Raw genomic sequence first — 27,998 nt, forward strand, 5'->3', positions numbered from 1 at the left:
CCGGAGAGGGCCCGCAGGCGGGCGGCCTCCCTCCGGATCGGCTCGGCGCCGTAGACGCCGCCGCCCACCCCCAGCAGGCAGATCACGATCAGGCGCACCACCGGCTCCGGCCTGCGCATGGCTGCCACTCTCCTGTCGCTGCCGCTGCCGCCGCCGCCGCTACGCAGGCGCGGGGCATCGGCGCAGGCGCGTGACCCCCGCGCCTGCGCCCTTTGCCTCCGCCGCCCGTCGATCGCGGTCGCCATGGAGCCGGGCGGGGGGGCGCCTGCCGGGAGGCCTCGGAAGCGGAAGTCGGCGCGCCGCGGGGGGACGGAGGGGCGGCGGGAGGGGGCGGCGGGAGGCCCCGCGGCCCCCCGGCGGCTCCTCGCGCTGAGCCTGGCGCTGCGGCTGGCCTGCTGCCTCTCGGTGCGGACCAGCTTCGTCCCGGACGAGTACTGGCAGTCGCTGGAGGTGGCGCACCGGGCGGCCTTCGGGTATCCTGGGCGGCGGGGCGGGGCGGGTCTGGGGGGCGGCGGCGGGGCGGGCCCCCTGCGTCCGAGCGGAGTCCTTAACGGCGGCGCCAGATACGGGAGCCTGACCTGGGAGTGGGCCGAGGGCCTGCGCAGCCCCCTCTACCCGCTGCTCTTCGCGGGCCTCTACAAGGCGCTGCAGCTGCTGGCGAAGGACGAGGCGCCGCTGCTGGTGAGCAGACCGCTGGGCCCCTTCCTGCGCCGCTCGGAGCCGGCCCTGGGGCTCTGCCTCACGGAGGCTCTCCTCACGGAGCCTGCCCCGGGGGCCGGGGCGAGCCGGGGGCGCGCGGCCGAGGCAGGCGGCCCGCCGTCTGCCATGCGGCCTGGCGGGGAGGGCAGCCTTCGACGCGCAGGGCCAGCCCGGGAGGATTTATATATATATAGTATTATTGTATGGATGTATGAGCCCAGTATTTATCTTTATTTATGGTTTTAACGTTTTGTGTGAGTCGCCCAGAGTCCCCCATTGGGGGGAGATGGGCGGGGGAGGGAGGGTCCCAAAGGGCGGGACCGCCACGGTCGGTCTTCGCTGGCCGCAGTTTCCCTGCTTCCAGTGCTGCGTGCCTGGGAGCTTTCCGTGTCAGCGTACAGCTGCGTTTTTAGCGAAAGGCCAGACTCCTTTTGGAAACGCTCGTCTCGTCTCCTCGTCCCGAACAGATTTGGCTCCCTCGGGTTTTCCAGGCAGTTCTGGCAGCATTTGCAGATGTGAAGTTGTATTCCCTGGCAAAGCGACTGGACAACGCTGAGACGGCCAAATGGGTGGTGAGCTCCCCCTCCCCCCTCAGAGAGAGCTCTGCCAGCCGGGTGGTGTGGGACGTCTCCTGGCAGGCTTCGTGGTCAGAGGACTTGCTGTGGCTGGGCCACGCCGTCACACGCCCGCTGTTCTTCTGCTTTGTCCCCAGTACTTTTGCCAGTTGTGTTCTTGGTTCACGTGGTACTGCTGTACCAGGACCTTAAGCAACACCATGGAAGCGGTTCTGACCACCTTTGCTCTTTTCTACTATCCCATGGAAGGTGCCAATATGGAGAGCAGGTGAGATACCTTATATCATGTGGGAGTGGGCGGGGAGACAGATAAGCTGAACCTTGAAATTAAGTTTTTTATTAAACCTTTAACCTTGCAGAAATAGTCATTGTTGTCATCCTCCTCCTCAGACAAAGGTTTCTTGTGCTTGGTTGGTTTCCCAACATACTGTTGTTTTCTTCAGAGAAGTTCTGCCTTTCTCTGAGCTTTTTTCAGCCTCAAGCACAAGGACCTTTGGCCTTTCTCTGTCCTCCTCCTCCCTTTCTCTAAGGGCAGCTTTCACAAAACACTTTAAGGCTGCAGCTCCGTGTGCCCTTACATTTGAGTAAACCCTAGGCTGAATTGTGGCATGGGAGCCCATCTCAGTGGCTTTGCTGGAGCTGTCCTGAACTTTCCCCATCTGCCATCTTTCCAGCCACCACTACCTGGCCCTGGTTGCGCTGGCATGCATTATCCGCCCAACAGCTGCCATTCTGTGGGCTCCACTGCTGCTCTGGCACTTTTGGAAGGAGTCCAACAAGAGGCGTCTCCTCTGGGGCACTTGCCTTCCAGTGGGGTGAGTGGGTCTTTACTGAATCTTGTCAAAATTGCTGCAATGCACATCTCACCTTTCAAACGAAAGGTGCCACCACTTAACTCCAGGAGCTGCTGTGCTGGAGGTGGGGTGGGTGAGAAAGAGCAGAGCAAACTGGAGTTGGCTGTGGAAGGATGCAGGGAACAACATGTGAACCATCCAGGGCCTTGTGAGGGGGAAGACCCTGGGCAGGAAGGAACCCATCTTTCTGCCATGCAACTGTTACTTTTTTTCTTTAACAGACTAATCGCTTTGGGAGGTTCGTTAGTAGTTGACAGGGTCTTTTTTGGCAAGGTAAGCTGGCGTCCTCAGATGCACCCAAGGATTGCTAAGCCTTGGACTGAAATGCCTGGGAAGAGCTGCTGGCCCGTCACTGCCTCCCTCCGACGTCTGCTCTCTGTACAGCCTACAGGAAGACTGAGATGGGCACTGGGCCACCAGCCCTTCCTTGCCTTTCCTTCCTGTGGCTGTCCTATCTTCTCTCTCCCCTTTTATCTGTTTCCTTTACCACCATTTTCAAACAGGAGCAAGGCTCTGGGCTTACAGGAGAAACTGGTTAAAGACTTCGAGTACAGGACCTTGTTTTGAGGATCAAACTAATGCAGGATAGGTATCACGGGCTCTCCACTCCACATCATTCCTGGTCCCTTTTTCCAACTCTGTAATTGTGTGCGTGTGTGTAGGATAATGATGTAGTTGTATCAGGGCATCGCCAGTCCTTGCTGAGCAAAGCAAATTCTCTCCCAGCCCTGATTTGAAGCTCTGCAGCATTCCCTTAAGTCAACTTGAGCTTGATTGCTGGTACCTCCTTGCATTTTTCAACTTTCTCATCCAGCTTAGAGCCCTACCAAGCTGGTCATCTCCCATCCAGGCTCTAGTCAGACCTGATCCTTGTCTGTAGAAGGGAGAATTGGGTGATGCGAGTCCTGTTTGGGAGGCAGATCTGAATGCCTCCCAAGAGGAGCGCAGGGGAAGCAACAGCTCCCAGCTTGCAGTCATTCTGATCATGGGGCAGCCTGACTGTTGCATTTCTCATTCCTGCAGTGGGTTGTGGTTCCACTCAACTTTTTGAAGTTTAATGTTCTGCACGATCTGGCCACCTTCTACGGATCCCACTCCTGGCACTGGTATTTCACCCAGGGCTTGCCAGTGGTCCTGGGCCCTCACCTGCCTTTCTTCCTCCACGGCTGCTTCAACGCCCCGAGGAAGCATCGGGTGTTCTTGGTGGTTGTGCTTTGGACTGTGGCAGCCTACAGGTACACCCGTTTTCCTGTTTTGGGATTAAGACCCGTTCATGTATGTGTTCTCGTTGCTGCTGCGGATGTAAGGCTAGTGCTGCTTGCCCTGCCCTACCAGAGGTGGCTTAATCAGCTTTTGCCCTTCAGCCAAGCAAAGGGGAGCCTCCTGGCACACAGGCTGGTTTTTTCCGCAGCGGGACGGAGCCTTGCAGGTTTTCTGAGGAGGGCAGCTTTGGGCTTAATTACGTAGGTAGAGGTCTGGAGGGCATGCCCATGATGGCCTTGCCCTGTCTTTTTCTTCCAGCATACTTCATCACAAAGAATTCCGATTTATCTATCCCATCCTGCCCATCTGTATGCTCTTCTGTGGTAAGCATTTTGGCTTGAAATGTCTTGGGGTCCTTTTGGGGGCCCGGCTTTTCCTTTCCAGACACCTCCTTTGCCACAACATGAAGTGCTTCAAAGAGGAAATAGAAGTGAGCTCTTTGGAAGTTCTGAAACGCTCTTGCCATTGAAAATAAAATTCTGTATGCCAGCTAAGGACTTAAAATCACAGTGATGTTTTCATTACCCCTTTTGTAAAAAGGCCAGTATTTGCTTCTAGGAGTAAAATTGGAGAAAAAGTGTGCATCTGTTCTGTGATAGCAGTCCTGGTAGGCTGTTCTGTAAAAACGGCAAGGGCCCCATCCCATGGATCTTTGCTAACTCTGACCATCTGTGCGGCAGCCGTGGCAGCTTTCCCCCTACTGGAGACTTCAGTTTCCTGGCATAGGGAGACCCTTCCTTGTTCTCTTGGTATTTTGGTTGTCATATTCATTCCAGTAATCCACAGCCTGAAGTGACAATACCTGCAGGTGTTTGCATTGTGTTTGGCCCTTATTCTCAGGCGATTATTTGCCAGCTGAAAACTGAAAACTGAAACAGTGTTCCTTCCCAATTCAGATTCACTTGAGCAGCGGTTTGGATGGTGTCTACAATCTGGTCTATGACTAGCTCACTCATCCAGCTGTCCCTGCTCTCCCTAGGGCATTCGCTGGCTCGGCTGAAGAGGTGGAGAAGGGCTGCCGTTTCCTTCTTGCTGAGCTCCAACCTGCTCCTTGCCCTCTACACTGGTTTGGTGCATCAGCGTGGCACTCTTGACGTGATGGTCTACCTCCGGGAGCTCTGCAGCCCCTTGGCCCAAGGGCAGTCCTCCATTCTCCTGCTAATGCCCTGTCATTCAACTCCTTTTTACAGGTAAAGGCAAAGGCTCTTGCCTACCATGCAGCGGGTCCTCTTCCTGCACTGAAACACACTTCCCAAAGGCTGAGAGTCTTCCTGCCTCCCCCGTCATGAAACCCGGGTTCCAGGAGGCAGCCTGCCTTGCATTTTTATTTCAAGACGGGAGCCTCTCTGGGTCACTGCCTTGCAGACACAATTCCTTTGGCATATGAGATAAGTTTCCCATCTCTGCCCCCACCCTTGTGGTGCTTTTTCAGCAGAAATGAAAAAAAACTGGGCAGGCATAGTGGAGGAATGTCAGCCCAGCCAGCTTCCCTTCTTAACCGTTGTTTTTTTTGCTCCTAGCCATATTCACTGTCCACTGCAACTGAGATTTCTTCAGTGCCCTCCAGATTTGACGGGAAGAACCAACTATCTTGATGAAGCTGACTTATTTTACTCTCGCCCTCTCCAGTGGCTCAGCGAAGAGTTTCCTAATGCTACACAACTACCCTCCCACTTGGTCTTCTTCAACGTGCTTGAGCAGGTATGGAAGCCCCCAAGTCTCCTGATCAGCAGAACCCATGTTTTGAAGTCTTGGGGTCCTTTTTCAGCATGGCTTATTGCAGCTTCAGCAGGGAGCCTTATTTCCAAAGATGGCAGGTGTGCCCCGACAGTTCTGGGGATGCAGAGTCTGCCCAAGGAGACCAATTCTGGTGGAGGAGCCCACCACAAAGTGCCCCCTTCACAGCTGTGTCTGCTGAACGTCCTGATTGTAGCCTATGATAAACATCAGTCTCCTTTAGAATAATCCAGACTTTTGGGTATCCCTGCCCTTCAACTGAGTTGGCTTGAATCTTGCCAGCTCACTTTAGCACTCAGTCTTTTGTCATACAGCTGTAGGAGTGTTGAGTTGCTCGCAGAAAAGAGATGGTGCTATTGAGGCATTTCTGCAATAAGGCAAAACTATCTTCATTTGGTGGAGTTTTTAATTATCTCTCCTACCTTTTCTATTGTGAAGAGCAAAATAGTAGGCAGAAGCCTCTTCCACCTAGTCATAAATGCAACTAAACTCATTAAGAACCGACTCTCTTACTTAGTGGCTCATCAACAACATTCAGGATACTTTCCATCATATGATTTTGTTCTGATCCATCAGGAAGAATACCACTCTTTCGTTTCAAAACCATTCTTCACCCTTTGAATAACTGCTTAAGACTTGGGGAGAGGAGGGAACCTACTAGTCTCGTTGCAGCTTTCCAAATTGTGTATCGAATGAACATTTTTCAAAGTAGATGCAGTGTAAGTAATCCTTAACTGTATTTTTAATTACAGGAAATATCACCATTTCTGATTTCAAACAGTTATGTAAAAGCTGCCATGTTCTTTCACACCCATCTGCCTCAAGGACGAGTTGGAAGCCACATTTATGTATTCAAAAAATTATTTTGAAGATTGGCCAAACTGAGTTAAGAGATGAACAGGCGGGGCTGATGCAGGAGGAACAGCAAAGCAGCAGCCCCTGCCCTTGAGTATACCCAGATGTAGGTCCGAAATACGGCTTCTGGGCTCGCTCGGCGGGGGGAGGAGGCACCAGCACCTTTGCGGTGGCAAAGGCTGCCTTCTGTGGCTTGTCTGCTAAGGCGTCAGATCTGCTCAGAAAACATGCAGCTATGCAAACCTCTATGAATCGACGTTTTGGAACCACCTCTTTATTTTTTTTCAATGTACAGATGTGCAAGAAAATTTAAAAGCAAGATGATCAGAAGGCAGCCACACAATCCCATCGCAATCAGAATAATTAAACAGCTATAAAAGATGTGCTTCTGGAGAGCATGAGATGAAATCAGTCCCACGTAATATCAGAATCAAGTACCAACAAGTGCAAAAAAGCTTGTTTTACAACTTGCCTAAAACTACTGCTTACCCTGCTTATTTATTTCAATAGTAGAAAGCAGCCAATTAATGCTTCCCAAAAAGACTGCAAGGCAGGAAGAAAGATGGAGATGAAGCTGACGGAAGCCAGCCTTAAGTTGCCCTGACGAAAGCTCTCCCGGTGGCTGACCAGGAGCTCTTGCTGCCAGCCTGCAGGGCTCCATGTGACCCTTCAGTACTTGGGGTCAAAAGGAAGTCGGCCCACTTCTATCTCCAGGTTTGCTGTGTGCCTTCCACTGCCGCGCCCTTGTTTTTGCCATCGGCCTTCCCTCTTGTAACGCTGTTGGTGCTTGGGGACGTGTCTTTCCTGCTGAGGGCTGTAAGGGGGTGCAAAAGAGGACGTCTTCCTGGGATAGCTGGAAAGAAAGGACAGAAAGCAGGCTGTGCCCTTCAAATGCCTTCCTACCTGAAAGCCTCAAATCTGGGTACTCAACTCGTCAAATGAGCCTGCCTCCACTCATTGGAAAGAACCATCTGGGAGGCCAGCAAGCTGCTTTTGACAAAGACTCTGGATTCCCTTGATCATTTAATATGCTTTTGATGCTAGTGTCTAATGGAGTGAAGAAACGGCATCAGACCAATTTTCCCTGGAACTTGTGCCCTCTTTTTCACCTCTCCGCTAGAGAGAGGCCTTCCTTATGGAGGCATTTCTATGACCAAGCCCCACCCCACCCGTGTGCTGAGCAGAAAGGTGTGTGATCTTCTCCCTGGCCCCATATAAATAACAAGAATTGGCCATGTTTTGCACTCACCTGGGTGCGTGCTGAGGTAACTGATCATAATGAAAGTAGTACTGGTATATGTATTTGTCCAAGTCTTCAAACGCTCTGTCACTGTGTCTCTGGTATTCTTTTATGTCTTCAAGATAGTCCTTGACGTCACTGACAAAGTCTGAGAACAGCATCTGGTCGTGGATGAAGACACCATTGCAGAAAAACTTGTTGACAAAAATCTCCAGTTCTCGCCAGTGATGAAAGTTCTTTACTTCTTGCTGCAAATATTTGTGCATTAATTGATTAAATTCATCAGCCCGAATAGGATCCAGTACTTTGTTAAAGAGGCTAACAAATTCTTGGTGGGCACAGTCAAAAATGCCAGAACATCCTTTTAGAAGGGTGTGGTGTTTCTGGCTCCCTGCAGGGCCTTTGGGACACTCCCTGGAAGCAGCGTCTGCAGACAAGGGCAAAAGGGGCCTGGCATCCTCAGACTCTCTCTGGCGGCTGAAATGCCTCTGGCTCCCCGGGGCTCTGTGGTGTGCTGGCTTCACTGGCCCTTCGTGGGAACCGTCTGCCTGATGCATCGTCCTCCCTTTTCTGTTAGTCTCGTGTCTTCTGTCGCCATACCTTTTCTTCTCTCTTCCATCAAAGATATTTTTTGTTGTGTCCTTAAAATGTCTAAAGGTCGACTTGACAGAATCAGAGAACTTTCTCAGGTTCTCTTTCACGGCTTCTTTGGCCTGCTTGATTTTCTCTTTATGGTGGCGTACAAATTCCTTGGTAGAATTCTTCATAGCATCAAACGTTTCTTTTACAGAACCAAAGAAGGTCGCTTTTGGCTTGGCTTTACTTGGGCTGCCTCCTTTCCCAGCTGACTTCTGGGCCTTTTCTGTTCTCTCTTGCTTCTCTGCACGATCTTTAACTTCAACATACAGTTTCTCCCACAAATCTGACCGCTGCTGTTCAAAGCTGAGCTTCTTCTCCAGCTCGGTCAACATATCTCGCAGAGTTTCCACCTCTTGGCTCTTGCGTGAGCTGGCCTCTGCCTCCAGTGGCACTTGCTGAGAACTCAGTTCTTCCAGTGTTTCCCGAAGGGCTACCGTCGCTTGACGCTCTTTGTCGAGCTCCCTCCTCAGCATCTGGGCTTCGGCCAGCAACGTCTCCTTTTGTTTCATAAAACTCTGCAGTCTATGTTTTTCCTCCTCCAAATGTGCTCTGAGTTTTTGATTTTCAGTCACAATCAGTGACTCTGGGATGGGGCCTTTGCTTTCCAAGTGTCTTATTTGTTCCCTCAGCTTCCTCAGCTCTTCCTGTAACAATGCCAATGCTTTTTCCTCCCTCTGTAAAGACTCCCTCAAGTGCTGATTTTCTGAAGCAAGGTGATATTTCTGAGAGTCAAAGGACTTCTTTTCCATCTCCGTGGCAAGCAAGCAAGTTGCAAGGCCCTCCTTCAGAGACTGGGTGGAGAAAGAAAGCAGACAAGTTGCACAGAAGTTCTGATGGTGGAAAAACAAGGGAAAAAGAGAATGTGGCCCTAACCAACAGGGGACAATTTAGCAGCAGCAGCAGTATTAAGAGAGCAGGAAGGCTCCCTCCCTCCCTCCCTCCCTCTGCAGAGAAAGGAAATGAGGTGCAACTCCCCAACTTTGTGTTTCAGTATGAGGCTTGGCTTCATGTTTTCCTCAGACTTGGTGACTTGTAGTTTTGGAGATCAATGAAGGACCACAAACAGGATGGAATGCCTTAGCTTGTCTCTGGCTACTTGAGGTGACAAAGCCGCAAAACCTTGTAATGTAATGGGGCAAACGCTCAAAAAGATATTTTCAATCTGCAGGGAATGGAAACATTCTCCTTACCCCACACTGTGTTTTACTTCCTTCTTCTTGTTGGCATTGCAAAAGATCCCCCTTCATATCATTCAGTTCATCTTCGTGAGTCTTCTCCACCAGTTCCTGCCGTTTTTGGATCTGAACTGTACCTTGAAACAGAAAATTTTCTTTTTTATCTGACATGAAAAACGGGACGTTAAGCAGCTTATTAGAAACATGTCCACATTTTCTTCAGTTTTATAAACCAAACTATGACCTGGTACAGGTAGTCCTTGATTTATGACCATTCATTCAGTGACTGAAGTTATGATCATGCTGGAAAAACTGACTTATGATTGGTGCTCAAAGTTACAGCTGTTGCAGTGCCCCTGTGGTCATGTGATCAAAATTCGGGCGCTTGGGAGCCTGCCTGCACTTACGACCACAGGGGCACTTCAACTCCCCCCACCTGCCTAACTCCCCCCAGTCTATGCCCTCTTGACCCCCTGCACTCAGCTGCCCCAGCTGACCTTCACTGTCTTCTTGCTCTGGAAAGCCCCTTTGCAAAAAGGTCCTGGGTGGGGTTGGGCTTTTGTTTCGCATTGCGGGGGGAAAAAAGCCAAAAGCTCAGCCCAGCTCAGCCACATGGCACAAAGGGGCGTTTTGGTGTGTTGTTGCTTGGGTTGCTTTTGACTTTTTTTTGGTAGTGCAAAGCAAAAGCCCAGCCTAGCCCTGCCCCGCCCTGGAGCTTTTTGTAAAGGGGCGTTTTGGAGCAAGAAGACAGTGAAGGTCAGTTGGGGTGGCAGAGCATAGGTTGGCAGGGATCTCAGAGTGCAAGGTGGCAAGGGTGGCTGCGACTTCCCGGGGTGCAACAAGCAGCCCCAGAGCCGCGCAGTTCTGGGGCTACTCACTGCTCCACGAGGCAGGGCGCAGGACAGCCAGAAGGGCAGAGATGAGGGGGGAGATAGAAGGGTGAGGGAGTTGGAGGCAGCCCCTCCCTTACTGGGGTTCGGGGCTGGGAAGGACCAAGCCTGGAATGGCTTGGATTGGGCTGGGTACTCACTTAATGACCTACAATTTTCAGTTAATTATGGCAAAGGGACTGCCGGGATTGTGGATGCTAAGTGATGCTGTCATGTGACATCTCACTTTATGGCCGCGTTGCTTAGCGATGGAAATTCCAGTCCCAATCATAGTCATAAGTTGAGGAGTACCTCCAGAGCAGATTGAAATATTCAGCTTTAATAAAAATGAAGGTTTCAAACAATGGCAAATGTTTCGATCCATTGTTAAAGCAGCAGATTGTATAATATGAGAGCACAGATAAAGCGGGATGCATGCAATCTTGCAACCAGCATCACATGCTTAATGCCTATTTTGAGAAGAGAGTAAACTGGGGGCAAGCTTATACCAGCCCTCTTTAGAACAGTGGTTATACCAAGCTGCGTTAACCTGGATGGGTGATACCTGAAAACTGATGTGCTTTTTTATGGGAAATGTTGTCAGTGACTGAAGCATCTCTGGCTCACAGCCATGTGCAGCAGGCACTCTTAGTTAAGGAAGCTCATGCAGCAATGCCCCAGCAAACGGAAAAGACCTACTTGTGTCAAAGGAGCTGCAGCCACTACCAAAAACACATGGGAGACACAGCACTGAGGGAAGGGAAACTTGATTTCTCCCAGTGAAGATGCAGAACTGACCTTAGGCCAGATAGACATCCCAGGAGAAAGCATGGTAAGCATGGTTAAAGGCTACCTCACCCACAGTTAAAAAAAAAACACCACACACACACCACCCAAGCATATCTGGCAAAGGAGCCTAAGCTCAGTTTCACAGCAACACATTTCAATCATGTCTCTTACCTTCAAATTTGCCTAAGGACAAAAGTAGCAGATGGATGTCAGCTTTACTCAGATGATATTGTAATGATGTTTTCTGCCTCCAAACCAGAATCTGGGACCACCAGAAACCAATACTCACTACTCTATCTATTGATCTAAAAATTTCTATGCTGCTTCATTCCAAGCTGGTTGAGCTGGTCCGTTAGGAAACCAGAATTTTACCCATAATTTGGGTCCCCATCTGAAGGAAGATTTTGGAAGATATGTTTCTCAATTGTTTTGTTTTTAGTAATTAAGTGAATAAAGAGAAGATGACACGGAACACCCAAAGGTGGTCCATGGCTGATTGGGGAAAAGTGTTCCCTGCAACACATAAAATGATGTGTATCAGGAGTACAAGGATGAGGTTGCTGGATTCATAAGCTCTGCTTACCCTGCCTCTGGAGAATGGCCTTTCCTACAAGCTCTTGGCTGGGGCTGGAAGCAACCCCACTCTTTGGGACTGGAGCCCCTGGAAAATTTCCCAGAATACCTTGGAGAGGCAGGTATGGAGCCCACATGGATCACTTATTCCCTCTACTCCAACTAGCTGTAAAGAGAACTAGCATTCTGCATCTAATCCTTAAATATTTCTGGAGATGGGGCAGACAGTTAGAAATGTTGGATTTAGCTCAATACCGCTGCCAAGTCGGTGGCACTGGTGCTATCTCCTGAGCCGTCACTGCAGAAATTGCCTACCTTTACCCCATGTATATCTCAGTTTTCCTCCCAGAAGGTCAGGGGATTATCCCACAAGAGACAGCTGCTGGCTGACTGGCAACCAATAGGGAATTGGTGAGAAGGACTGGAACCTGGATCTCTCCAAGCCAAATCCACGTGCTAAGCGCTACGTTGAACTACCCTTTTTATTTCTTTGCTCACTTGGAAGAAAAAGCCTCTTTCCCAGCAGTTTAGGTCTTGCATTTTATTTGTTTTATAACCTGCCTTTCCTGAAGGATCTCAGGGCAGTGTACACACTACACTTTCCTCTTATTTTTCCCCACAGAATCAGCCCTGTGAGGCTCACTGGGCCGAGAGAACGATTCGCCCAAAATCCCCCAGGAAGCTTCTGTGGCACAGAGGGGACGTGAACGTGGGTCTCCCCACTACTAGTCCAGCAGTTCACCCCAAGGCTCTGCCAGCTCTCCTGCTGGCTGCAAAGTGGCACATGCTTGAGCAAGGCTGCTCTTCTACTATAGTCTTAACCTTGTGCATAAGTGGCTTTCAAGGGCCATCAATCCCAACATCAAGGCAAGGTATACAGAAAATGCAACAGCCTTACATTTTGCAGGCTGTGCTGGGCTGTGGGAGGCCCCTGACAGGGGTCCTCAGCATTTCCAAAGCTTCAGGCACCTATTTTGCCCCTTAAAATACCAGAAAGGGAGCATTTTGTTCTGCCGTGTGTTCTCCATCCCCACCCTTACGCGTCCCCCGCTGCACTCACCATAGAAATGCCCAAACCCCATGCTGACTGCGATCACCAAGGCAAGGATAATGCATCTGTTCAGGCCGCTGCTCAGCAGGTGCTTGGCCTGCTTGATCTCTAGGTCGTGAGGCGGCAGGCCTTCCTCTGACTCTGAACTTGAGAGCAGCCTCTTCTTTGCACGCCGGCGCCTCAAGGCAGGGCTGGGGCAGTGGCTGGTTTCATCACTGCTGGATTCCTCACCAGTTGGCTGCAGCGGAAAAACTGGACAACAAATGCAGGCAATAAACAAAGGCCCTCCTGGCACAAACCCCGGCACATCTTCCCACAAGACTTGAGGATTCCCAGGCGGGTGGGCCACGCTCCTTGCCACAGGTCAGAGGGAGCAACCCTTCTGCCCACCGCCTCCCCTTGTGCTTCAGAGGACATCGCATGCATCTCTACGTTTGTTGGGCTGCAGTGGCCAGGCCGTCAAGCGGAAATCGGAACTCTCAGTGCCCCGCTTTGCTTTTAGTGCCACTTCCAGGCTTTCTGGAGCTAAATTCTCAGCAGGTCCTGTATTGTCCAATTGCTTCACATTGGTGCCCTTTTATAAATGAAAAACTGGCCTCCGGCAGAAATGCATGTCGTTGTTCAAAGGGACAAGCATTCGATATCTTTTAATGCAGCTCATATCCAACGTTATTTAGTGTCACATATTTCAACCGGCAGCTAAACCACACCCAGCACCATATGGAGAGGAGCTGCTGTGCCAGATGCATGGCAAATGCAGTTCTGAAGAGAACTCGGCCAGTCTTGGGCCCCATGAGCCCCAGAGACCGCTGTCCAGCTGAGGGGCACGGCAAGGCCAAACTTTCTGAGGGGCTAAAGCAGGACCAAAAGTCACTGACACTGCTCACACTAAGGGTTAACCAGGCCAGATTGCTGCAGAAGCCGCTTCCTCCCTCTTGCTTGCTTGGTCAGCTGAGGGGGATGCTCCCCTGAGCCTGCCTCCTCGTTCCGTTCTCTCTGCCTCGTAGGTGCAAGGCCAGTCCAGTGCTCCCATTTGGTTAGGGGCTGGGAAGTGCTTCTCAGGGAAGTGTGTCTCCCTCTCCAGTCACAGAAAGCTTGCACCATCCCTAAGGGACAGGAGGCCAGCATGAGAAGCCCCGTGATCTAGGTAAGTGTTCATATTATGCAAGGGATTACATTAAGCACACCCACACTTGGAAAACCGCATGAGTATACACACGCGTGGATGCACATACACGCACACCATAAACAGCAAGTCAGAAACCAAAGGCAAGAAGCTGGCTAAAAGTCTGGCTGTTGGTCTTGCAACAGAATGGGGGGATGCATTTTCTTATAATGACCCACTAACGCAGGTACATTTTGGTTTCTGAATTAGAGTTTATGTGTTAGTCTTTTAATTTGCCCCAAGACCGCGGACTGCTCTTATGGTTGCTTAGGAAAAGGCTGCTGAAACAGCCCTGGCTTCACCCAAGAAACCACCTCCTAGCGCCTTCTGGGAGGCCTTCTCTTCCATCCCCCCCCCCACAAACATATCCCCCAAGAATTCTTTCTTGTGGGGGGGGGACGCATCCTCTCTTCTTCAAAAGGGCTAGAAAGCATGAAAGCAAGCCCCAACCCCGGCCGTCATGCCAAGGAGCGGGAGGCCGGCCACTGGCTGGTTCAGCTGCTTACCCCATCCACTCACACACCGCGGGACCGTCCAAAGCTGCTCCAACCAACCGGCTTTTGTATACAAAACAGAAGGAAGAGATTTTAACCTCTGATCGAGAGGACACAGCAAAAGGCCAACCCGTTCTATGGACAAGGGGAGTGAATGGTTCTTGGCCGGGGACTTATTCAGGCTTTCACGATGAGCCCCAGAGCAGCAGCTGGGAACTCAAGCTCAGCCAAGCTGTGGTCCGCAGGGAGGACCCTGCCTCTCCGTGCAGACTCCAGACACTGCCAAAGGGCCACTGCTCACCTGCTACAGTTTAGGCTTGGCTAAGAAAGAACCTGCTGGCAAAGCCCGCTGGCTGCTGCTGCTGGCCTGCAGGACCCTCAGAGGTGCTAGCTAGACTACAACTCCCATCACCCTGTTTTTATCAACCTATCTGACAGTCACCAAGTCTGCATCTGCTCCCAGAACAGGCTGAAGAGGAGGAAAACATGAGGAGGAAAAGTTGTTTTAATGCCAGCGATGATTTGACTTAAAACATGCAATTCCAGATAGGCTGTGATTAGAAGAGGTCAGCTATTTGAGAGGTTATAGACCAGAGAGCAGATCTGAACTCAGTGAATCAAGAAATTTATCTGAGGTTAAATATTAACTTTGAGCTACAGCTCTAAATAAGAGTTTAGAAATACTCATTTATGCTCCTTCTTGCTTCCCAACAGAGGTAAAACACCCAACAACCTTTATTTTAAATGATGTGGGTGATTATTTGCTGGATGAGTCCCATGTCTCCATAATGAAGACTCACCTCTAGTTGCCCTGTGCACAGAATAGCATTTTTTTTCAGAGGTGGCCAAGGAGCACGGGACTGACCCTTCGATGCAAGGCCTCTCTACCAGATTAACACAGCTAAGAAACTCTGAGGGACTCTCTCTTAATCAGAGAGCAGAGTTTCTGTCTAATTTGTGGCATCTTTCAGGGTGCTCAACAGACTAAACAGTGAGCCGCATGAACCCCACACTCAATAATATGATGAAACAGAAGTTTCTCCAGGGAGAGGGAGAGGGAGTGATTTTAAAAAAGGGCCCTAACAACACATAACTTCAGGGAGCCAAAAACATGAGCTATTTCTAATGCTCAACAGAGTTAGGGCGAAAACCAGTTTCCTATTCTTAACCAAATAACTCGAGGAAATACACCAGGTTGGGGCAAATGTTTGAGGACTGTCACTTTCATCACGTTCAGTTTCTCCACAGAATACTGCCTGGTTTCAAGAGACTGAAGAACTCTGTATACCTGTTTCTGGCTGGCAAAAAGTGTACTGGCTGCTGGAAGAGGAACCCATGTTGAAATTCTCCAAGGCTTGGCCTTCCTCATCTCCCGAGGCAGCTTCTTCCTGGCTTCCAACTTCTTCCACCTTCGGCACCTCCAGAGTCACAATGTCTGAATCATCACTTACTGCCCCCACACAGGAAGTCTCATCCAGCAATTTTTCTTTCTCATCCTTGGATATAATGTTAAATGAGTGGCATTTTATTACCAGTTTGGAAAATTAAATTTTTTTTTTGCAAGTGCCTTGTTTTTTCTTTTACAGAAAGTCTTGGAAAAATACTTGAAAGTTACAAATATTTCTTATAAATTTCAAATGAAAAATTGCATTTAAAAACTAGATTGGCAAATGCAATTCAGGAGTTAAATGGATGTTTCTCCCCCCCCCCAGCCCTTTTTCCCTTTTAATATTACAACAGTCTTCCCAGAATTGAGAAATTGAATATTTTTTTCTAAAAATTTGTTCACAGAGGTGTTGCGTGATAATTTGAATGGAAATGTCCACCACATATTAAGCCACTCTGAAACTGAGAGTATATAGATGGATGGCCTGGCTTCTACAGCTTGTTCACTGACCTACAGAGCAGTCCTATCAGTTGGAAGAGAAAGCCAAGGGGGGTGGGGGCTTCCAAGACCTAGCAAGCTGAACATAAAAGCACCCACACCAGGGCTGGGTAAGGTGGGCAAGATTTGTTCCGAAGATGCCAAGGGCACAGAAGGGCCTTCCCAGCACACCAGGCCTTTCCCACTTTCAGAGTAGGAAACACAGTGGCAGTTCCATGGGTGACAACTTCCCAACTACCCTTGAGAGGAGAGAACCTGATCTCCTATGGCCCCTAGAATTGCAACTTTCTCCTAGCTGGAACCTCCAGAAATTTTGAACAGCATCTTGCAGAGAAATCCCAGCAGAGAATAGAGTAGAGCATCTACACCTGGTACCCTTTAATTTGGGAGATGTTCCCAGGGAATCCTCCAGCAAGGTGAGAGCCTGTTGACTCAGAACAGGGCAACACAGCAGGGAGGGAAGGAACAGCTGGGTCTCCTCTCTCTGCACAAGCCCTTCCAAAGAGGCCACCAGCTGGGTTTCACCTTTCTGCTAATAGCTACAAATATGAGAGGCATTTGTCCCCAGCACATGATCTTCCAAGCCCTTTGCTGAATCATGACTTACCCCAGGAACCAGCTCGCTGGGCTCCACGGGGGGCTGGTTTGTAGCTCTTTTCAGTGATACATCACCCTGGCCAAAGTCAGCTGTAGAAGCAAAGGATAAAGACATACAAGGTCAACATTACACACAGAGCTATCCAATGACCCTTTTTTCCCCATGCATGTGCATGTACTTGCACGCTCATACTGCTTAGGCCAATCTAAGTGGGCTTATCACGGCTTTCCCCTGCAGAGCTTGGACAGGGTTGCATCAGTTATGTGGCATATATGTCCATTTTACCCGTTATTTTGGTTATTTGAGGGACCGCCTCTCCCTGATTTCATCTGCCTGTACCACTAGATCTAGCAGAGTGGGTACGTTACGAGTTCCGGCATTTAGAGAGCTATGTTTGGCAGGCCCTAGGCAGTGGGCCTTTTCTGTTGTGGTGCCCGCATTGTGGAATCTTCTCCCCCCAGTGATGAGATCAGAGTTTAAGGTTCCCTCAAGACCTGGTTGTGTCAGCAGGTCTGAGGACCCCAGGGGACAGGTGAACTAGTGAAAAGACTCTATTATTAACATCCCTTCACCTATTATTTTCCTTCTCTGTTTTGGTTCTATTTTTATTGTTTTCAATGTTTTTAATAATTACTATACAAAGATTTTGTGTAACAATTGTTTATATATTTATTGCTTTGTTGGACCGTTGTACGCCACCCAGTCTCACTTTTTGTGAGATGGGCGGCTGTATAAATTTGATCGATCAATCATACATGAATCTGGCCACGGGAAGAGCAGTCACTGTTAAAGAGCAACAGCTTGGTAATGATACTTACAAATCAGACTTTATCTCTGTGGCTGACACAGTGTCTGCAATCCACGTTCTAGTCCCAAACTAGCGACTGGAACTCTGGAAATGGGCCTGCTCTGATGCTGCTAATGCTGCCCATCCCTACCCCCAGCAACGACCAGCCTGTTTACTCTGCAGAGAAGATCATTGCAGAGCTTATCCTCAAATGCCTGAGTCAGAACAAAACCTCCACCCTAACCTCAAGCCCCTTCCCTTTCATGTAGCCAGACATCTCTTGGTTGGCTCAGCAATCCTTCCACGCAATTCCCAGAAGCACCGTGGCCCAAATGACCACACTGCCCAGGCTGTGTTCCAGCCTCACCTTGCAGGCTAGCAGCCTGCTCTCGCTGGTCCTCTGCTTGGGTTAGGGATGGAAATTCCTCTGAGGCCAGTTCCTCATGGCCACTTGCACTGTCAGAGTCAGGTGCCACTGCTTCGATGTCGGAGCCCTAAAAACACAAATACACTCACTAGGAACTGCAAAAATTTTAGAAGATTGAGCTGGAAACTCTGGAAAGAGTCCCCTGGTGTTCCACAACCAGCACCTCACTGGAACCTTAGAATAGGGATGGGTGACTAACAGTGCACAGGCAGGATGCTTGTGAGACCCTGAGCTGCAGGTGAGCTTTTAACAACCAGGAACCTTGGAAATGAACTCCAAATGGCTTTCCTGATCTATCTGAAAACCAGAGAACACACCATGACGCGAAGGAGCTGTTCTTCCTCTCCTCTATCATTTTATCTTATATTAGGTTCGCCCACAGTTCCCCACCACCCTAGCTCATACAGGTCTGTGCTTGCTTTGGTCCTTTGAATCTCTGTTAAGTCAGAGCCTTCTTTTGTGCAGCACGACAGGGTCCTCCCAAGTCCTGACTGCCTCAAATGGACTGTGCTGCTTGAAGAGCAGGGATGCCCACCTTCAGAAGCTTTGATATGAACAGCTCACAGGTGCCAGAGCAGGGTGATCTGCTTCTCCCAAACACTAGAGAATGTGGCCAAAGATATCAGAAGTTTTAAGTAAACGTTAACAGGAACGCTCAAGAAAAAGCCCAACAGTGGGCATGCTTTGCCTACTGCATGATGGGGTTGCCTTCAATGAAGCTGCGCTCAAGAGCCTTTGCAGAAAGTGCCCTGTTGCTAAGAAACGGGATCTGCTGGCTGAAAGGCAAAGGGTCTTTTTTCAGGACCAGGGCCTGAATCTGACTGGCACATTCCTTGCACTCGCCCTTCGGGCTCAACAGATTCTACAGAAGGGGTGGGGAGAGAGAAGGCTGGGAAAAAATCCAGCTGTCAGAGGTCTACATCCCAGTAAATTCCTGACTGTCCCAGTAAAGTTCTTTTGCAGCAGCAGCAGCAGTTCCACAGCACCAGGAACATTTTCTACTCTGCCTGATACAAGAAGCGCTTTGCCAGAGATCCTGGCACTCCTCCAGTGTGCACCGGCATTATCCTGCCCCTTCTCTTCTGGAGACCCATTCGGCCCGGGGACAGAGCACCCACAAGGGTACAAAGGATGCTCCTACCCGACTTCACAGCAAGGGAAGATGACCCCTGACCCTAACGTACACATCTGCCAAGTACCTCGTGATTGATAACTGTCCAGCCGCATGATGAGTCGCTGTCGCTGGAAATTTCTGACATTTTCAAGAAGCTGAAAGTAAAACAGACACGAAGTTATAGCTGAAACATGAATGCTGCGCCCTTCTTATGGGCACCAATGTTCTTGAACTCTTAGACTTCCCCGCCAGAAACAGAATCTGGGCAGCTGCCAGGAAAGAACCTTCCAATGAGACCGCGCTGGGGGGCCCGAAGACAGGCGTCCCGCCCCCGCTTCGCGTGGCCGTCGCCTGTCCCAAGCCGAAGCAGCCGCTGCGGGAGGGAGCGCGGCCCCGGGGGGGGGGGTGCTGGGACCCAGCCCCTCCTGGACTCATCTTCGGCGCCGCCCCCCCGGCCCAGCCGCCTTCCCCTCGAGCCCGGAGGCTCCTCGGACTCGAAGAAGCTTCTCCACCGCTGCGCTTCCCTGGGGACGAGCGGGCCTCGCTCCCTCTTCCACCGGCTGGCCGTCGCCCCATCCAGGCCCCGGGGAGCCACGGCTCTCCGTCCCCGCGCCTGTTCCTGGGCAGGACGGGAAGACGCCGCCGGCCCCCCTCCCCGCACTGCCCGGCCGCCGGCCGCCCCCTCCGGCCTGGCCGCACTTCCCGCCGGCAAAGGGGCACCGTCGGCTCTTCGCGGGGCAGGCCGGTGGCGTTCCCCCGGCCACGGCCGCCGTTCCGCCCCTCGACCAGGGGCCGCGGGACCTGCCACGCTCCGGGGTCGCGGCCGGCCTACCTGGCGGGGCGGCGGCGCAGCGACCGGCGATCCTCCCCTCCTTCGCCACAACACACAAGAGGCCGGAAAGGCGACGCCGCTGCGCCTGCGCCTCCCGCGGGGCGCACGCCGGGAAGCGTAGTCCGCCTCCGCCCGGCGCTGCGGAAGGCGAGCCGCTGCGGGACTACAGGCCCCAGGGGGGAGCGCGGTCGAGGGCGGGCGCCGCGCGTCAACAAAGGGCGGGTCCGAGCCGTTCCCGTGGCGACGCGGAGGGCCGGTTGCTGCCGCTGCCGCTGCCGCTGGGCCGGGCCGGGCCGGGCCGGGCCGGGCTCAGATGGCCTCCGAGGGAGGAGCGCCGCCGCTCGCCGCACGGCGCGTCCCGTGCGCCAGCCCGGGCAACCCGGTATTCACGTGCCTGCGGGACGCGCGGGCGCTGTTGACGGGCACGCGCCTGAGCGCGCCGCTGCCGCTGCTGTACAAGACCGCCGCGAGCGAGTACGGCGCGCTGCGGCCCACCTCGGTCATGGCGCCCTGCCGGTTCTGCCCGCGGGACAGCGCCTTCAGCACCCGCCTGGCCGCCACCGGGCCGCCGCAGTACAACCGGATCAACACGGGCGTCGACCCGCCGCCGCCCGCGCCCCCGCCTTAGTCCTCGGCCTCTTCCGCGCAGGAGGGACGAGCGTCGCCCGAAGAGCCCGCGCGCCGTCGCGTCGGGAAAGAGCAGACCTCCTCCACGCGCGGAGGAGAGGGAGGCTGTATCGCAACTCATTTTAATGAAGGGTGACGAAGCATTTTCCATGGGGGGACACACAGGATCTGCATTTAACGCCCCCACCACCACCACTCACTCTACTTTCTAATAATGATATCCAAGCGGAAGAGGACAACACCCAAAACAAAAAAATCTTCCAAAGATTAACCTCAAAATTACCAGAACAACTTTTCTAGTTATTCATTTCCTTGAATTATGCACCGAATCTTCTCAGCATCTTCTTCTATATTTTTATTTGTAGGCTCAATCTTGAGAGCAGCGAGATAATCTTGAAGGCCTAGAGTAAATTTTAGCATCCATCATTTAGGATTGAAGCCACACACCATGTTCTATGTACATGGTATATTTATGTAACAGCATTAACACTCCCCTCCCCAAAATAGCATTACTCCCAGGTAAGCCCGGGTGATAAGGGTCCAGAATGGAACTCCTCGGGCACTGACATAAGTCATCCAGGACGTTCTAAGTATGGGGCGCTGGAGCTTCTCAACTTTTCGGTATGTGAAGTCATTTTTACTGACTGTTGTGGAAACACAGACTCCTCTTAGTAGAATACTAAGACTCTTTAGTAGAATACAAGTAATTCACTCTGAATAGAAACATCCCCACAATTAGCATTTTATAAATACTTGTAAAATCATAAGCTAGATTCCCAAATCACGTTTTGCAGATAATAACAGTGAAGAACATAAATGGAGAGGAGAAGAAAGGAATGGCCACTGTTCCTTTTGACACAGTAGAAATTATAAAAGACTGATACGAGAAAGCAGTTGATCAAGTTCTTAATGAAGCTTAACAGGCAGCAGATTCACCCAGGATTGCCCTTGGAAAAGGAAAGGATTCTGAGTTTGACGGAGGAGGAGAAGTCCCATCCCCACCCCCACTCCCACCAGATTTCCAGTAACTTGAAATATTCTACCTAAACAATATTCTCAGTACAGTGGCTCATTTCTGCTGGTTTCAAGAAACACTGTGCGTAAAGCCTACATAACCCATTTTGTAAGGAGAAAATGTCAGCAACATAGTGGAACAAAAATAAATAAAAGTAGAGGTTTTTGCCTTTCAAAGACTCCCTCTCCTTACCTTCTGCATACAATTCCAGTTCACATAATGCTGTCCCACGCCTCAGGTGAGCTTTCACTCTTGCCTTGGCATTGTTGGAAACAGGAGGCGTTAGCAAATCCAAGGCCTGGCAAAATGAAATGCACAAATATACAGATTCCGTATGACCTGGAGTCTGAGCTAACACCAGTCCTTGTTTGCAAGTGCATCACTTAGGTTCAAAAGCACAAATATATCCTCTCTAAAGGCACCCTGTAGTGGAAGCTTTGTAAGTCTATCTTTGATACAAAAGGCACTCCCTAAATTTCAGTGGAATTTATCTCCATGGAGAAAATATGCCTTTTTTTAAGTCAACATGATCAGAAACCACAAGCAGCAAGTGTCTTCAGTCCATCTAAACTAATCTGCTTAAACCTCTCAGAAGCTAATGATGTCTATATAATAAGTAGAAAATGCTGCACATAAAAGCTGTTAACCATGTGCTGTTCTATTAGCATTTGTTTACTAATCGATTTGAGGGGACAATGAAAATAAACCTGTACCGTTCAGGTAAGACAAGGAAAACCTTGTTACCGCGCCCAAACTTTGTCTTCTTTCTGGCCAGGTGTGCACAAAGTGTCTTTGGCACTTCCCTGGTGTTCCTAGAAATAAAATGGCTGGTGTCCTGCTTTGTACTTTGCCTGCTTGTTTCTGTTTTAATTAACAGACTCTGGGGCAAAGTCATGGGGTAGGACACCTAGCAGCCAAACAGGGAAGTGTCAGGAGAGATCTCCGATGGCTTTCTCTTCTAATTTTTCTCTAGGCTTTCTGAAGCTTTCCAGCTCTTAGCACATCCGTTGATATGTTTACGTATTAAAACATTTATGTTGAAGCTTCCAAATCAATGGATAGGATTTATTTAAAAACCCATACCCCGCAGAGTTCTAAAAAAAACATTTTACAAAAGATTTTTGCATCAAAGAAGGAACCATATCATACTACAGCCACATTTTAAAAATTTTCAAGGCAAACTACAAGACAGAAAATGAGACATTAATTGCGATGTTTTGGTGACAGATTTTCATTTTCACCTTTTGTTTATGCACAAGTAGGAGTTGATACATTTTCCAGAAATATTAGCTAATGCTGTATGGTAATAATGTCGAAGAGAATATTCCAGTGTTCAGTCTAGGACAAGAGAAAAGGGAATCCAGTGGAAACATCGGCCACAGGCCAGAAACAAATACCTGAGAGGAATCCTCAATTGCTTTATGTAGATTTCTCAGCCTCAAGTGGCAAGCAGCTCGATTCAAATACAAGGTTGGTATTTTATTATTAATACGAATTGCCAAGTTGTAAGCATTGACAGCAGCCAGATAGTTACCAGTTTCAAACATTTTACTAAAAAAAACAAAAAGATGCATGTGAACAAAGGAATAGCTACTCCATTTCCAACAGGACTTAAAACTTCAAGGTCTTTACTAAAGGACCAGAAACTGATTGTGTCAACCACCCACTTACTTATTAAGAGTTGAACTTGAACATATTTAGGGCTTTGTGATTTAGCAAATGTATTTATTTGTTTATTGACAGCATACTTATGCGCATGCACACACTTCACTGACTCCACAAGGACTCCTGGTGGTTTACAAGAAACTGAAACAGAATTCTTAAAACCAAAGAAACAATAACCTAACCACCTTACCTTGGTGTGCATACATGAAACACCCCACTTAATAATAATAAATGAAAAACCCAGTGGAAGAGTTATGCTGTGACTGCCTTCAAAATGCCATTATAGAGGGCACCACCCAGGTTTTTAGTGAGAACGAGTTGCCATTCTGGCCCCATTTAAGGAAGAAGAATGCAGGAGAGAGAAGGCTATGTAGTAATAAACACGCATACTGGCACCCAGCAAACTGGCTGGCACTGAATTCCCTCTTCTCCCCCAATTCTAAGCCACAGCAGGTTTTGGAGAGCATCTTTGGGACACCCATTCTAAACTCACTTTCCCTTGTCTTTCAACCACTCTGGGTTCTTTTCCTCTTCTTTTAAATCCTCTATCTCAGCAATATCTGCATTTATTATCCTGCGAGCCTCTGCTTGTTTACATAGCCACTGCAAATAAAAGACACATACAGAACGTCAGCTAGGTCAGCCCAGTGCTCTGTATCCCACAAAGGCTACTAGATGTTTTTAGGCAAACCGTAAGAAGGACATGGCTTAAAAACAAGTCCTTCCAGCCCTAGGATTCCACTGAGGGAGGCTGAAAAGATTCCATCCAACTATTGAAGCTCACTGCGGTTGACACCCTGCACTTTGCTGAGACTGCCTCTTCTCCTGGGATTTCTGTAACAGAAAAGGAATCTCTGAAGAGAAATGACAACATTTCTCTGTAGTCGTCATATGCTGTATTTTCTCTAGTTTATGACAAGGTTTGCAGTTAAAACTTTTTACAGAGGTTCCTTATTTTTGTAATCTGCAATTAGCACAGTGAAGCACAGCATACATAGAAATCATAAAATCTCTCTCCGTAACTGGTCTTCCTCCGTTGCTTCCCCTTAAATATTGAGGTTACACTTAATACACGCACTTTGGCATTTGGCATTTTCCTAGCTTTCTGTCTCCAACACTGTATTGCTAGGTAAGGTGATGCCAGCCCTTCTAGGCAGGCCCAGTCAGGAAATAGATTCTGTATGTTTGCCTGGAAATATACTTATGCTTCTGTAATTGCTTCTGCAGAGTTTCTCTGAGGTCAGCTCTGTGGCTCTCTACAGGTGATACAATGGGGTTAAAGATGCATTCCTGGTGCCTTCCACATCACCATTAACAGCTACCTCTTCTTTGCCTGAGTATTTCCCAGGACCATCCTCTTTCTCTGGCACTATGGCTTCAAGCCACACCTCATGAAATATTGGGGACCATTTATTCCAGTTTTGCGGGGGGGGAAGGGAGAATGCCAACTGGGAAAACCTTGCTCTTCACAAGACATTCCAGCTCCTCAGTGTTTTAGGAGGTACGCCTTGAAACCACACCACCAGGGCTGGTCCAAGAAAATTTGCTGCCAGAGGGAAAGAGAGTGGTGCCTTTCCCACGCAAGGACACTGAATATTTCTTCAACCTTGGGAAAAATTAGATATTATGCTAAAAGTAAGTACACCTGAAAGGAGTGGGGGAAGCAAGCACTAGCTCTTCTCCAGTAACATGCTGCCACTGCCCTGTGTGTGCTGCCTGACACAACAGGCTCATCCCCACGGAAGGACCAGCCCTCTGAGGCCCAAAGCAGCCAAGCCCCCTACCTCTTCCTCCTCTGGGATCCGGGATTCTCTAAGGGCTGTTGGAAAGACACGAGGCGTAAAGTTTATCATAATGCTTCCAGGAGAGCGTGGAGAAGGAACTGAGTCTTCCTTTATCTTCTCTGAAAATATATTTCCAGAACTTCTAGCTGCAATAGTCAAACATAAAAGCCATTTAATGTTATATTTCTGTTCACAGTTAAAAGTAAAAATAGGAGAGAAAAAGGAGTCTAGCCACAGATATAAATGTGTTTCCTTTTTCTGATATTTTTATTGCAGAAGTCTGGAGATACAAACCTGTGCGGATTTAAACAAAACCGAATCTTGTATCACTATGAGGCATTCCTGGAATGTACTACTATGGGAGTTGTGTCCTGGGTAGATGGGGGGAAAACAACAAAAAGAATACGGGGCTGATGGTGTACAGTTACATCATGCCAACCCTTTGAGGGAGGCCAGGTCAGGAAACAGATCCCAGAAATCTGAATGGAACTATACTTTATCGAAATAGGCTACAGTAGCAGAATCTTGAAAGTCCCACTGAGTTTTACCCCCCTCTCCCACTTATAGTATAGTGAGTTAGGGAGGAGTCAGTCTGAGCTGCTTTTGCTGTTGCCTGGGGTTAAAGTATGTTTTATTTATATAACTGTCACAGGCTCGGCCTGGCTTCCCCAAGGTCATCTCCATGGCTCTCTACCTATCACAAGTTTTCCCACTGCAGACCATGAAGCAGAGTTTGGAGACTGAATGGCCCCACCAGTGCTTTTGCCTCAAACTGTAACCCTTTGCTTGGGCTGCCAAACAGAAGGCACTACCATAATTGATAATTATATGGTCAGCATTGTTTGAATAATGCTTCTGATTAGCATTAGTGCATTTTTGAAGGGGGTATGGTTTTAGTCCATGTTGTCATATGTTGTGATTGCATATACTGGAATTCAACATGGGAGGCTTTCAAATTTTAAATAAGTAAATATTTTAAATAAATAAAAACAGCCAGAGTAAAGCAAAAGGATTGCAGTGTCCCATGAATGAACGTGTAATGTCCATATGGTAACGTAATAAGAACGTTGTACCTTTAGTTAATGCTCCTGACTTGGATGCTCCCTTTCCAGCAAAAGATTCCAAATTCCAGTACCCCTGTGTTTCTCTGGGGACTTCTGTCTTTTTATCCGGCAATTGGCACTTGGTATGTATTTTCTTTTGTATCTCATTCTGCCTTTTCCATGTCTCAATCTCCTCAGTGGCTTTTTTCCGTTCCTGTTCTTTCAGCTCTTCTATTCTTTTTCTTTCTGCTTCTTCTAGCTGTTTGAATTACAGAACATTCATTCTAGAATTATTTTTGTGTTAAGGGGTAAACGTCCTCCTTTCTGATTCCTTGTCAGGGAGGTAATTAAAACAGGGAGAGATACTGTCTTCAGAAGGCCACAGGGGTACTAAATGTCAGGCAGAATCTAGAAGTGGAGGAACAGCCTGCCCAGCTCAGGTCACAAAGCTCAGACTCACCTGCATCTCTTCCCTACAACATCGCCCGAGTCCCACGTGGATTTGCAGAAATGCACCCGAAGCGATTTCTCTCACAGCAAGTGGCAGTCATTGAACAGCTAAAGTAGTTTTAACTATTTGCCTGCTGAGAGAATAATGCCTCCTCTTTCCCACAAGTCTTTCTGTATTAGCCTTTTATTTGTTGATTCATTGATTTCAGTAGGCCTATCAGTTACTCCAGTCACAAATGACTCTGAGCTGCATATACAGCATACATTACTAGTGCTTCAGAAGAAAAGTGAAGCAGGAGAGACTAGACGTTCACATGAGTGATAGGAAAGGCAAGAGCTCCGCTCAAATGAAAAGGAGAGGGAGGGAGGAAGAAAAGAGGAGATCGGCTGGGAGGCTGAGGACTACGAAGAGATGTGGGGAAACAAGCGTAATGGGCCAAAGGGAATTGGAATTCAACTGTTGTAGAAAGAACAGAGGGCCAGCTGACCCAAACTCGAGAAGAGTTACGATAAGAAAGGGCATCAGGGGGTGAGGCTGCCCTGGTTTGAGAAGGAAAAACTAAGCAGAGGCTATGGGAGTTCAGATGTGAAACACAGGACCAATAAAATGCAGGGCTTAGGCACAACAGGATGGTAAAGAACTGGATGAACATTATCTCAGCGTGTAATTAAGGAGCCCTTATTCGAGGAACGGTACTGCGGAAGAGGTGGCTCGGTGGCCGGCACAGAAAGAAGGCCAGACAGCAGACTTTCCTACAGCGGGGGAGGAGCCGCGAAAGGATGGCCCGGAGTCCAAAGGCTGGAGGGCAGCTGCGGCCCCCGGAGCTCGCGGGTGCTCCCCTCCCCCCCCGGAGGGCGCTCACTTGCCTTGATGGCGGCCTCCAGGGCAAATTTGCCGCGTCCCCGTTTCTCGGCAGATGTCGCCGCCGCTTTCGCTCGGGCCTGCTCTCCAGCTTCGCGAAGCGCCGCCTCGCGGATCTCCCGCATCTTTGCCTCGCCCCCTGAAAAAAGCCGTTCCGAACGGCCGGGAAAGGTTCGGGCCGCAGCGAGGGCTGCGGCAGGACCCCTCCCCGCCGCGGGGCGCCCGGGCCGGGCCAGGGACTCACCGTCCTCCGCCAGCAGGGACGCCCACGGGGCCGCCTCCTTCTTGAGCAGCGTGAAGGAGACGCAGCCATCCCGGATCTCGGCGCGGCTGCGCTCGGCGTCGACGGGGGCGAAGAGCGCGGCTTCGAAGAGGAACGGGGGCGCGCTCACCTGAGGGAGCGGGCAGGAGCGGGTGACTCGGCGTCCGCCGCGGCCCCGCGGGGCGGCGTCCCCCCCCCGGCGCCCAGCCGCGCCCACCTTGAGGTACCGCTCGGTGCAGAAGACGCCGTCGCGGCGGGGGCGCGCGGTCCGCACGGGCACGGTCAGGCGCACGGCCTCGACCGTCTGCTCCCAGCTGAAGTCGCGCAGCCAGACCGGCATGGCAGCGGCGGGCCGTTGCCAGGACGCTGGGCGCGCGGCCTGTCGGGAGCCGCCGCCCCTCCCGCGGCCTTCCGCCGGAAGCTGCCCCCCGCGGGCTGCCGGGAGCTGTATGCGCCGGCAGGGAGGGGGTGTGCAGGCGCTCTTCTCCCGGCCGCGGCCTACACCCCGCGGCTCCGCGGCCGTGGGAAGTTTCGTCGCATCCGTTGGGCGGGCAGGCCGGGGCCGGGGCCGGGGGCGAGTCCTCGTTCGCCGCAGCTTTAAAGAAACAGACGGCGTCGCGGCACCCGTCGCCGAGCCCAGCCCAGCCAGCCCAGCGCACTTGCACGCGG

The 27,998-nt window shown here is 50.2% G+C and overlaps 3 protein-coding genes across 12 annotated transcripts; 1 reads left to right on the forward strand and 2 right to left on the reverse strand.

Moving 5' to 3' along the window:
• Nucleotides 1-216: 216 nt before the first annotated feature.
• On the forward strand, nt 217-8,805 carry PIGB (phosphatidylinositol glycan anchor biosynthesis class B). Of its 4 annotated transcripts, none has more exons than XM_088148200.1 (12): nt 225-473; nt 564-681; nt 1,167-1,271; nt 1,412-1,542; nt 1,949-2,089; nt 2,350-2,401; nt 3,152-3,363; nt 3,650-3,714; nt 4,371-4,581; nt 4,912-5,092; nt 5,705-5,847; nt 6,279-8,805. In XM_088148200.1, exons 1-11 carry the CDS (start codon nt 244-246, stop codon nt 5,747-5,749), a joined length of 1,491 nt encoding a protein of 496 aa, XP_088004326.1. In that variant the 5' UTR covers nt 225-243; the 3' UTR covers nt 5,750-5,847; nt 6,279-8,805. The 4 variants fall into 4 exon arrangements, with proteins under 4 accessions (XP_088004327.1, XP_088004326.1, XP_088004325.1 ...); XM_088148199.1 differs by lacking the exon at nt 5,705-5,847 and adding an exon at nt 5,881-6,089 and having other exon boundaries at nt 229-473; XM_088148198.1 differs by lacking the exon at nt 5,705-5,847 and having other exon boundaries at nt 229-473; nt 5,881-8,805.
• CCPG1 (cell cycle progression 1) lies at nt 6,238-20,649 on the reverse strand. Of its 5 annotated transcripts, none has more exons than XM_025171568.2 (10): nt 20,532-20,649; nt 18,875-18,944; nt 17,616-17,742; nt 16,471-16,550; nt 15,267-15,474; nt 13,991-14,041; nt 12,329-12,571; nt 9,053-9,174; nt 7,233-8,653; nt 6,238-6,836 (listed from the first exon to the last, which is right to left on the reverse strand). In XM_025171568.2, exons 2-10 carry the CDS (start codon nt 18,932-18,934, stop codon nt 6,653-6,655), a joined length of 2,496 nt encoding a protein of 831 aa, XP_025027336.1. In that variant the 5' UTR covers nt 18,935-18,944; nt 20,532-20,649; the 3' UTR covers nt 6,238-6,652. The 5 variants fall into 5 exon arrangements, with proteins under 5 accessions (XP_025027336.1, XP_088004322.1, XP_088004320.1 ...); XM_088148196.1 differs by lacking the exon at nt 20,532-20,649 and adding an exon at nt 19,622-19,828 and having other exon boundaries at nt 9,053-9,201; XM_088148194.1 differs by lacking the exon at nt 20,532-20,649 and adding an exon at nt 19,622-19,825.
• On the reverse strand, nt 20,532-27,873 carry DNAAF4 (dynein axonemal assembly factor 4). 3 transcript variants are annotated; one of them, XM_088148204.1, is made up of 9 exons: nt 27,547-27,873; nt 27,312-27,459; nt 27,073-27,206; nt 25,786-26,014; nt 24,713-24,858; nt 23,422-23,531; nt 22,661-22,814; nt 21,456-21,561; nt 20,532-20,649 (listed from the first exon to the last, which is right to left on the reverse strand). In XM_088148204.1, exons 1-9 carry the CDS (start codon nt 27,667-27,669, stop codon nt 20,549-20,551), a joined length of 1,251 nt encoding a protein of 416 aa, XP_088004330.1. In that variant the 5' UTR covers nt 27,670-27,873; the 3' UTR covers nt 20,532-20,548. The 3 variants fall into 3 exon arrangements, with proteins under 3 accessions (XP_088004330.1, XP_088004328.1, XP_088004329.1); XM_088148202.1 differs by having other exon boundaries at nt 27,312-27,873; XM_088148203.1 differs by lacking the exon at nt 20,532-20,649 and adding an exon at nt 20,708-21,195 and having other exon boundaries at nt 27,312-27,873.
• Between the last annotated feature and the right edge of the window lie 125 nt (nt 27,874-27,998).

This window comes from Python bivittatus, unplaced genomic scaffold, assembly GCF_059951505.1.
Source record: "Python bivittatus isolate LINGU-HERP-01145 unplaced genomic scaffold, Pbiv_v1 ctg000530_np1212, whole genome shotgun sequence".
NCBI lineage: Eukaryota > Metazoa > Chordata > Lepidosauria > Squamata > Pythonidae > Python > Python bivittatus.

Coding starts and splice junctions, on each gene's coding strand:
- CCPG1 (XM_088148196.1), bottom strand. CDS start 18,934: ATGTCAGAAATTTCCAGCGACAGCGACTCATCATGCGGCTGGACAGTT. Junction 14,042..15,266: donor TTTTTGCCAGCCAGAAACAG/GTATACAGAGTT, acceptor TGTATACAAAAG/CCGGTTGGTTGGAGCAGCTT. Junction 8,654..9,052: donor GAAGTAAAACACAGTGTGGG/GTAAGGAGAATG, acceptor TTCTCCACCCAG/TCTCTGAAGGAGGGCCTTGC.
- PIGB (XM_088148198.1), top strand. CDS start 244: ATGGAGCCGGGCGGGGGGGCGCCTGCCGGGAGGCCTCGGAAGCGGAAG. Junction 1,543..1,948: donor GGTGCCAATATGGAGAGCAG/GTGAGATACCTT, acceptor CCATCTTTCCAG/CCACCACTACCTGGCCCTGG. Junction 4,582..4,911: donor CATTCAACTCCTTTTTACAG/GTAAAGGCAAAG, acceptor TTTTGCTCCTAG/CCATATTCACTGTCCACTGC.
- DNAAF4 (XM_088148202.1), bottom strand. CDS start 27,669: ATGCCGGTCTGGCTGCGCGACTTCAGCTGGGAGCAGACGGTCGAGGCC. Junction 22,815..23,421: donor TGGTTGAAAGACAAGGGAAA/GTGAGTTTAGAA, acceptor TGTTTTTTTTAG/TAAAATGTTTGAAACTGGTA. Junction 21,562..22,660: donor CAATTGAGGATTCCTCTCAG/GTATTTGTTTCT, acceptor TCATTTTGCCAG/GCCTTGGATTTGCTAACGCC.